Source organism: Staurois parvus, unplaced genomic scaffold (assembly GCF_062004578.1).
Source record: "Staurois parvus isolate SC_StPar_1 unplaced genomic scaffold, SC_StPar_1.0 ptg000790l, whole genome shotgun sequence".
NCBI classification, from domain to species: domain Eukaryota; kingdom Metazoa; phylum Chordata; class Amphibia; order Anura; family Ranidae; genus Staurois; species Staurois parvus.
Genome location: NW_028318586.1, coordinates 491,645 through 502,920, shown reverse-complemented (window position 1 = coordinate 502,920; position 11,276 = coordinate 491,645). Strand labels below are relative to the sequence as shown.

At 45.4% G+C, this 11,276-nt stretch overlaps 1 protein-coding gene across 1 annotated transcript; it reads right to left on the bottom strand.

The window, feature by feature from the left end:
* Positions 1 to 8,227: 8,227 nt before the first annotated feature.
* LOC149444312 (uncharacterized) lies at positions 8,228 to 9,318 on the bottom strand (the record flags this gene model as incomplete). Its single annotated transcript, XM_089654702.1, has 5 exons — positions 9,188 to 9,318; positions 8,978 to 9,101; positions 8,764 to 8,861; positions 8,478 to 8,684; positions 8,228 to 8,369 (listed from the first exon to the last, which is right to left on the bottom strand). Coding segments are annotated over exons 1-5 (676 nt in total), but the record flags the coding sequence as incomplete, so codon positions are not given.
* Positions 9,319 to 11,276: the final 1,958 nt, after the last annotated feature.

Below are 11,276 nucleotides of genomic sequence, written 5' to 3'. Positions count from 1 at the left end.
GAACAGCAATACGGCTTCTCCCCAGTGTGAGATCTCTGATGTTTATGAAAACCGGACTTGTGTGAAAAACATTTCCCACACTCAGAACAGGAATACGGCTTCTCCCCTGTGTGAGCTATCTGATGTGTGAGAAGACGGGACTTCACTGAAAAACATTTCTTGCACTCTGGACAGGAATACGGCTTCTCCCCAGTGTGAGATCTCTGGTGTGTGAGAAGACGGGGCTTCACTGAAAAACATTTCTTGCACTCTGGACAGGAATACGGCTTCTCCCCCGTGTGAGATCTCTGATGTGGGAGAAGACTAGACTTGTCTGAAAAACATTTTCCACACTCAGAACAGGCATACGGCTTCTCCCCTGTGTGACATCTCTGATGTCTGTAAAGATGGGACTTTGCTGAAAAACATTTTCCACACTCAGGACAGGAGTATGGCTTCTCCCCCGTGTGAGATCTCTGATGTCTGCAAACATCAGACTTCTGGGAAAAACATTTCTCGCACTCAGGACAGGAATACAGCTTATCCCCTGTGTGAGATCTCTGATGTGTGTAAAAACGGGACTTCTGTGAAAAATGTTTCCCGCACTCAGGACAGGAATACGGCTTCTCCCCTGTGTGAGTTCTTTTATGCACATTAAGCTCTGGTTTACGCCGGAAACCCTTCCCGCACTCAGGACAGGAATACGGCTTCTCCCCTGTGTGAGATATTTTATGCACATTAAGATTGTACTTAGATTGGAAACATTTCCCGCACTCAGGACAGGAATACGGCTTTTCCCCTGTGTGAGTTCTTTTATGCCTATTAAATTTGGATTTAGAAAGGAAATCCTTCCCACACTCAGTACAAGAGAACCTCTTTTCTGTTGGATGGCCGGCCCGGTCCCGCACAGTCTGAGGTTCCTCAGGATACAAGGAATCTGATGGTCCATCTACACTGGGTGGTGCCGGATGGACATTGGAGGGAGCCGGGTTTTCTCCTGGACTATACTGTGTGATGTCCTCATCTTCTACTTTCCAGTCTGGAGACAAAGTGAGACAATCCTCGGAGGTTTTCCTCATCTCCCGGCCATGGACTAAAATACAAAGACAAAGAGGATTACTAGACAGGAGCTGATTGGTTCCCCCAAACCAGGACTCCGCCCACATCAGGCAGCTTGGTCTCTGAGGAGCTTACAATTCCAACCTCAAGGGAACTAGGAAATGGCTCCTCTGATCTCCTACCAGGTCATTTCTTTATTCATGGACCTTAGTCAGAGAGTGAGGAAACAACCAGAACTGTCTTTTATAGAAGGGACAGTGATGAGGGGATTATAGGACGAGGGTCCCCACCCCCTCTATCACTCATCGCCATCTTCCCAACACAAGAAGTACTGCACTTCCTTATTTAGTCCATGATTTAGTCATGAAGAACAGCGGGGCTGAGCCCCACCAGAGGTCAGAGAGTGAGGATGGAGGGAGAACAACCAAGATGAAGACTGGACTGATCCTGAAGACCACCATCATTGGGGTATTGACTCCTCCCTCATTATCACTTTCTGTTTAAGGGTCCAAAGTTGGAGGATGTTATCACATTATTATCACCATGTAAAAGTCTGTGCTCCAATCACATCATCCGATATAAAATGTCCAGCTGGGAGGAAAAGGGGGGAACAAAAGAGAATCCATATTATGTGTATATATAGCAGTGGGGGGAGGGGGGAGAGCAGAAGTCAGGAGTATGTAATGTACAACATGGAGTATATAGTGCAGGGGTCAGGAGTATGTAATGTACAACATAGAGTATATAGTGCAGGGGTCAGGAGTATGTAATGTACAACATAGAGTATATAGTGCAGGGGTCAGGAGTATGTAATGTACAACATAGAGTATATAGTGCAGTGGTCAGGAGTATGTAATGTACAACATAGAGTATATAGTGCAGGAGTCAGGAGTATGTAATGTACAACATAGAGTATATAGTGCAGGGGTCAGGAGTATGTAATGTACAACATAGAGTATATAGTGCAGGGGTCAGGAGTATGTAATGTACAACATAGAGTATATAGTGCAGGGGTCAGGAGTATGTAATGTACAACAGAGTATATAGTGCAGGGGTCAGGAGTATGTAATGTACAATATAGAGTATATAGTGAAGGGGTCAGGAGGATGTAATGTACAAGTTATATAGTATAAGGGTCAGGACTCACAGAATTAGTATTCTGTAATCAGTGAAAGTGTAAATGTTTACTGTAGACAACATGTAAAGGTGAGCTGGGATTATACCATCATGAAACAGGTTAGACAGGAGGTGAGCAAAACCTTGGACAGAGGGGTGGCTGTGCACGTGGTATACTTGGACAGAGGGTGGCAGTGGACGTGGTATAATTGAACAGAGGGGTGGCTGTGGACGTAATATACTTGGACAGAGGGGTGGCGGAGGACGTGATATACTTGGACAGAGGGGTGGCGGTGGACGTAATATACTTGGACAGAGGGGTGGCTGTGGACGTGGTATACTTGGACAGAGGGGTGGCGGTGGACGTGATATACTTGGACAGAGGGGTGGCGGTGGACGTGATATACTTGGACAGAGGGGTGGCGGTGGACGTGATATACTTGGGCAGAGAGGTGGCGGAGCACGTGGTATACTTGGACAGAGGGGTGGCGGTGGACGTGATATACTTGGACAGAGGGGTGGCGGTGGACGTGATATACTTGGACAGAGGGGTGGCAGTGGACGTGGTATACTTGGACAGAGGGGTGGCGGTGGATGTGGTATACTTGGACAGAGGGGTGGCGGTGGACGTGGTATACTTGGACAGAGGGTGGCAGTGAATGTGGTATACTTGGACAAAGGGGTGGCGGTGGACGTGGTATACTTGGACAGATTGGGGGGCGGTGGACAAGGTATATTTGGAGAGGGGTGGCATAGGACGCAGTATACGTGGACAGAGGGGTGGAGGTGAACGTTGTATATGTGGACAGAGGGGTGACGGTGGACATGGTATACGTGGACAAATGGGTGACGCTGGACGTGGTATACTCGGACAGAGGGGTGACGCTGGACGTGGTATACTCGGACAGAGGGGTGAGTGGACGTGGTATAATTGGACAGAGGGGTGGCAGTGGACGTGGTATACTTGGACAAATGGGTGACGCTGGAATTGGTATACTCGGACAGAGGGGTGACGCTGGACGTGGTATACTCGGACAGAGGGGTGAGTGGACGTGGTATAATTGGACAGAGGGGTGGCAGTGGACGTGGTATACTTGGACAGAGGGGTGGCGGTGGACGTGGTATACTTGGACAGAGGGGTGGATGTGATATAAGTGGACAGAGGGGTGGTGGTGGACGTGGTATACTTGGACAGAGAGGTGGCGGTGGACGTGATATACTTGGACAGAGGAGTGGACGTGGTATAATTGGACAGAGGGGTGACGGTGGATGTGGTATATCTGGACAGAGGGGTGACAGTGGACATGGTATACTTGGACAGAGGGGTGGCGGTGGACGTGGTATACTTGGACAGAGGGGTGGCGGTGGACGTGGTATACTTGGACAGAGGGGTGGCGGTGGACGTGGTATACTTGGACAGAGGGGTGGCGGTGGACGTGGTATACTTGGAGAGAGGGGTGGCGGTGGACGTGGTATACTTGGACAGAGGGGTGGCTGTGGATGTGATATAATTGGACAGAGGGGTGGTGGTGGACGTGGTATACTTGGACAGAGGGGTGGCGGTGGACGTGGTATACTTGGACAGAGGGGTGGCGGTGGACGTGGTATACTTGGACACAGTTCCCCCACACACAGCTAATGTGTAAGGTAAAGTCTATGGGCTGGAAAATTCTGAATGTAAATGAATAGAAAACTGGCTGAAAGATTGTATTCAGAGAGTAGTGGTTAATGATTCATACTCTGAATGGTCTGGGGGTATCAGTGGTGTACCCCAAGGTTCAGTGTTATTAGTGGGGTACCCCAAGGTTCAATGTGATTAGTGGGGTACCCCAATGGTTCAGTGTTATTAGTGGGGTACCCCAGGGTTCAGTGTTATTAGTGGGGTACCCCAAGGTTCAGTGTTATTAGTGGGGTACCCCAAGGTTCAATGTGATTAGTGGGGTACCCCAATGGTTCAGTGTTATTAGTGGGGTACCCCAGGGTTCAGTGTTATTAGTGGGGTACCCCAGGGTTCAGTGTTATTAGTGGGGTACCCCAAGGTTCAGTGTTATTAGTGGGGTACCCCAGGGTTCAGTGTTATTAGTGGGGTACCCCAAGGTTCAGTGTTATTAGTGGGGTACCCCAAGGTTCAGTGTTATTAGTGGGGTACCCCAAGGTTCAGTATTATTAGTGGGGTACCCCAGGGTTCAGTGTTATTAGTGGGGTACCCCAAGGTTCAGTATTATTAGTGGGGTACCCCAGGGTTCAGTGTTATTAGTGGGGTACCCCAAGGTTCAGTGTTATTAGTGGGGTACCCCAAAGTTCAGTGTTATTAGTGGGGTACCCCAGGGTTCAGTGTTATTAGTGGGGTACCCCAAGGTTCAGTGTTATTAGTGGTGTACCCCAGGGTCAGTGTTATTAGTGGGGTACCCCAGGGTTCAGTGTTGGGCCCCTTACTTATTAATATATAAACAATATGGGGTGTGAGATTATAAATCCCATTCCAGTCTTTGCAGATGACACCAAGCTGTGCCGGGGAATAACGTCCTTACAGGATGTCTCCAACTTACAAGCCGACCTCAATGCTCTGTGTAATTGGGGGACTATGGGGCCAATGAGGGCTAATGGTGATAAATGTAAGGTTCTGCACTTGGGGGGGCTAAGAATATGCATCATACATACTGGAGGGGGGGTACAACTGGGGGGGTCAATGGTGGAGAAGGATCTGGGGGGGTCAATGGTGGAGAGGGATCTGGAGGAGTCAATGGTGGAGAGGGATCTGGAGGGGTCAATGGTGGAGAAGAATCTTGGGGGGTCACTGATGGAGAAGGATCTGGGGGTTCTAGTAGACCACAGGCTTAATAATGGCAGCAATGCAAAGCTGCGGGTTCTAAAGCGAGCAAAATCCTCTTTTGTATTAGGAGAGGTATAGACTCCAGAGAGAGAGATATCACCCCCCCCCCCTCCCCCCCCGGGTACAAATCATTAGTAAGACCTCATCTGGAATATGCAGTTCAGTTTTGAGCTCCAATTCACAAATAGAACATTGGGGAACTGGAGAAAGTACAGAGAAGGGCAACCAAACTGATACGAGGCATGGAGGAGATCAGCTATGAGGAAAGATTAGAGGAACTGAATGTATTCTCTACTGAGAAGAGGAGATTAAGGGGGGATATGATCTCCATGTATAATACATAAGGGGGGATATGATCTCCATGTATAATACATAAGGGGGATATGATCTCCATGTATAATACATAAGGGGGGGATATGATCTCCATGTATAATACATAAGGGGGGGATATGATCTCCATGTATAATACATAAGGGGGATATGATCTCCATGTATAATACATAAGGGGGATATGATCTCCATGTATAATACATAAGGGGGGATATGATCTCCATGTATAATACATAAGGGGGATATGATCTCCATGTATAATACATAAGGGGGGATATGATCTCCATGTATAATACATAAGGGGGGGATATGATCTCCATGTATAATACATAAGGGGGGATATGATCTCCATGTATAATACATAAGGGGGGGATATGATCTCCATGTATAATACATAAGGGGGATATGATCTCCATGTATAATACATAAGGGGGGATATGATCTCCATGTATAATACATAAGGGGGGGATATGATCTCCATGTATAATACATAAGGGGGGGATATGATCTCCATGTATAATACATAAGGGGGGGATATGATCTCCATGTATAATACATAAGGGGGGATATGATCTCCATGTATAATACATAAGGGGGATATGATCACCATGTATAATACAGAAGGGGGGGATATGATCACCATGTATAATACAGAAGGGGGGGATATGATCACCATGTATAATACATAAGGGGGGATATGATCTCCATGTATAATACATAAGGGGGGGATATGATCTCCATGTATAAAACATAAGGGGGGGATATGATCTCCATGTATAATACATAAGGGGGGGATATGATCTCCATGTATAATACATAAGGGGGGATATGATCTCCATGTATAATACATAAGGGGGATATGATCACCATGTATAATACAGAAGGGGGGGATATGATCACCATGTATAATACATAAGGGGGGATATTATCTTTATGTATAATACATAAGGGGGGATATGATCTCCATGTATAATACATAAGGGGGATATGATCTCCATGTATAATACATAAGGGGGGATATGATCTCCATGTATAATACATAAGGGGGGGATATGATCTCCATGTATAATACATAAGGGGGGATATGATCTCCATGTATAATACATAAGGGGGATATGATCACCATGTATAATACAGAAGGGGGGGATATGATCTCCATGTATAATACATAAGGGGGATATGATCTCCATGTATAATACATAAGGGGGGATATGATCTCCATGTATAATACATAAGGGGGGATATGATCTCCATGTATAATACATAAGGGGGGATATGATCTCCATGTATAATACATAAGGGGGATATGATCTCCATGTATAATACATAAGGGGGATATGATCTCCATGTATAATACATAAGGGGGATATGATCTCCATGTATAATACATAAGGGGAGATATGATCTCCATGTATAATACATAAGGGGGGATATGATCACCATGTATAATACATAAGGGGGGATATGATCTCCATGTATAATACATAAGGGGGATATGATCACCATGTATAATACATAAGGGGGGATATGATCTCCATGTATAATACATAAGGGGGGATATGATCTCCATGTATAATACATAAGGGGGGGATATGATCTCCATGTATAATACATAAGGGGGGGGGGTATGATCTCCATGTATAATACATAAGGGGGATATGATCTCCATGTATAATACATAAGGGGGGATATGATCACCATGTATAATACATAAGGGGGGATATGATCTCCATGTATAATACATAAGGGGGATATGATCACCATGTATAATACATAAGGGGGGATATGATCTCCATGTATAATACATAAGGGGGGATATGATCTCCATGTATAATACATAAGGGGGGGATATGATCTCCATGTATAATACATAAGGGGGGGGGGGTATGATCTCCATGTATAATACATAAGGGGGGATATGATCTCCATGTATATTACATAAGGGGGGATATGATCTCCATGTATAATACATAAGGGGGGGATATGATCTCCATGTATAATACATAAGGGGGGATATGATCACCATGTATAATACATAAGGGGGGGATATGATCTCCATGTATAATACATAAGGGGGGATATGATCTCCATGTATAATACATAAGGGGGGATATGATCTCCATGTATAATACATAAGGGGGGATATGATCTCCATGTATAATACATAAGGGGGGATATGATCTCCATGTATAATACATAAGGGGGGATATGATCTCCATGTATAATACATAAGGGGGGATATGATCTCCATGTATAATACATAAGGGGGGATAGGATCTCCATGTATAATACATAAGGGGGGGATATGATCTCCATGTAGAATACATAAGGGGGATATGATCTCCATGTATAATACATAAGGGGGGGATATGATCTCCATGTATAATACATAAGGGGGGATATGATCTCCATGTATAATACATAAGGGGGGATATGATCTCCATGTATAATACATAAGGGGGGATATGATCTCCATGTATAATACATAAGGGGGGATATGATCTCCATGTATAATACATAAGGGGGGATATGATCTCCATGTATAACACATAAGGGGGATGTGATCTCCATGTATAATACATAAGGGGGATGTGATCTCCATGTATAATACATAAGGGGGGATATGATCTCCATGTATAATACATAAGGGGGATATGATCTCCATGTATAATACATAAGGGGGGATATGATCTCCATGTATAATACATAAGGGGGGGATATGATCTCCATGTATAATACATAAGGGGGGGGATATGATCTCCATGTATAATACATAAGGGGGGATATGATCTCCATGTATAATACATAAGGGGGGGGGGGTATGATCTCCATGTATAATACATAAGGGGGGATATGGACCAATCAGTGAGCAGTATGGGTGGAGGAATGGATTTAGTGTTCATGACCCACCTGTGCTGATCTCTGTAGGAGTGTCCTCCTCTATAAATGTCCCCGTTATTCCATCCTCCTCCATAGACTGCTGATCATCCCTCACATACGCCTCTTCTTCTTCTGCTTTCACCTCAAATTCTATATCGATTGGATCTCCACTCTAAATCAAGGAAATGAGAGAAAATATCATCTGTAAAATATAAGGTCACATAAAAAACTCCACACATCATCTCCACAGTCCATGTTCTAGATTCTCCATCCCACCAACCTTGTAATAGTGAGGGATGGTGTGACCTTCCTGTGTGGAATCCCGGGAATACAGAGGACGGGGACATCTCTCTGGTGGGTTCCTGGTATTAGGTGGCTCCATCATATCCTTGTGTCCTTCTGAAAACTCCTCCATCACTCCATACTCCTCATCCTCCTCTTTATACTCTTCTTTAACATCAATATTATCATCCCCGAGGATTCCACTCTGAAAGATATAATAAAACATTCATTGTAACAAACATGCTGTGTATAAATCACAACTACCAATAATTGTCATCATCTACCTGATGATGGTGAGGGATGGTGTGACCTTCCTGTGTGGAATCCCGGGAATACAGAGGACGGGGACATCTCTCTGGTGGGTTCCCATGACTGGATCCATCTGTAGGAAACACACACACTGACTGAATCCATTGTTTCTATGTGTTTATCAGATGATGGGGGATCTAGGTGGATCCTCCGTACTGCTCTCTCCTTTACAATAAAGTCTCCTCTTACCCGGTGATGTGAGGGGCGGCTGATTGTCCATCATGACGTCCTTGTAGAGATCCTTGTGTCCTTCTAAATACTCCCACTCCTCCATGGAGAAATAGACAGTGACACCCTGACACCTTATAGGAACCTGACACACACAATGATACAGTCACCATCCAGACACATCCCTTGTCTGTTACTGGAGAATGTCCCAGAATTCCCGGCACCGCTCACCTCTCCTGTCAGCAGCTCCATCATCTTCTTGGTGACTTCTAGAATCTTCTGCATGTTGTGTCTCTCAGGGTTTAGGGAGTCACATGGAGGCACTGTGATGGTCATATGATCACCTGACTTCAGAGGAGGAAATCTCTGTATTGAGGAACCAATAGGAATATCATGTTAGACTCCCAGAATCCTCCTCATCTCTCCGGTCAGGTCTGTTTTATTAATAGATATGAGTAATGTCATGTGACCTCCCAGAATCCTCCTCACCTCTCCGGTCAGGTTTGTGTTTTATTAATAGAGATAAGAGTGATGTCATGTGACCTCCCAGAATCCTCCTCACCTCTCCGGTCAGGTCTGTGTTTTATTAATAGAGATGAGAGTGATGTCATGTGACCTCCCAGAATCCTCCTCACCTCTCCGGTCAGGTCTGTGTTTTATTAATAGAGATGAGAGTGATGTCATGTGACCTCCCAGAATCCTCCTCACCTCTCCGGTCAGGTCTGTGTTTATTAATAGAAATAAGAGTGATGTCATGTGACCTCCCAGAATCCTCCTCACCTCTCCGGTCAGGTCTGTGTTTTATTAATAGAGATGAGAGTGATGTCATGTGACCTCCCAGAATCCTCCTCACCTCTCCGGTCAGGTCTGTGTTTTATTAATAGAGGTAAGAGTGATGTCATGTGACCTCCCAGAATCCTCCTCACCTCTCCGGTCAGCAGGTAGATGATCTCCAGGGTGAGGTTTAGTATCTTCTCAGTCATGTGACTCCGGTCCTCCTCCATCCTCATTGGTGCCATCATGTGATCTATACAGGTCTCCTTGTAGACGGATAACTTTGGGAAATGAAAGTAAGAATGATTTGGATGGTATTGGTCACACAATAATAGGATGTGGATGTGAGGGGGGAATAGGAGGGTTGCTGGACATTGAAGGACTACTCCCCCCATGGGAAGACATTTAATCTGAACTGTTTAGTATTTGCTACATCATGGAGGTCCCGGGACCCTCTTGACCTTCCAGATCAGAAATCCCCTTTTCTCTGTTGGGTTTGTTTGGTCTCTGAACTGGATTTCATGAGTTTTAGATCTGCAGACAAGGAATGATAAATACGATCCTTCCTATGACTTGTTTGCTCTGAGGCAGTGCTGTGAGGTCAATGTCAGCTCATCATGAGGTCCAGGAAGGGGAACTTGATGACTTTTGGCTGGAGTTGCTGACTTTAATAGCCAGAACTCTGACTGCAAGGCTCCAATCTCTGGCAGCCTGCTGACTGACAGGAGTGATGTCACTGTCACTCTCTGCAATAAGAGAAGAGATTGGATTGGATAGCAGGAGGATGCTACTGGTGTAATAGAGAGCTCTGGGGGAGGAGTCTGTTCTCTTCCCTCCAAAGACAGCCCATCGTGGGTAGGAGGAGAACAACATAAGGGAAGGGTTAGTTCATTCATTGCCAAGTATACTGTGATATCCAGGACATTGTACAGAGTGGTGGTGGGTTCCTGGGGCTCTGAATTCCAGCACCGGGCACTGCCAGAGCCTGCATAATAGGATGCTATTGGAATGTCTCCTGAAGATGTTCAGCACTGACCCCTGACTACCTTTTAGTCGATAATACACCAACAGACCTCCTCTAAGAACAAGTACCCACCAAGGGGGGAAAGACTGCCCTTCTTCATTCCACTTGGTATACTGGAAAATAATGAGATGGTAAGAAGGTGAAGGTTGTCTTCCTTTCCTGATAGGAGTTCTGTAAGGAGGTCTGGAAAGTAAATACAGCAATGTAAGGGGCTCTATGCTCCATACTCCTGACCCCGGCACTCCATCATTGTGTTGGCTGCATAGTGTAATGATTGCCCATTGGCTGCCTGTGTAGTGTCATCATTGCCCTTTGTAGGCCATGTATGGTCAGGATGGTCCTTGTCTTGTCTATTTATTGTCAGTGCTGTTTGTTTAGAGGACCATATTACTAGAATTTATCTCCACAATGAGGAGAATGTTCCGGCCCCGGAAGTGGGGGAATGTTCTGCCCCTGAAGGGGTTCATCTGTGTTCCCACATTATATATGTGTGTATCATCATCTGCTGGAGATAAAAGACGT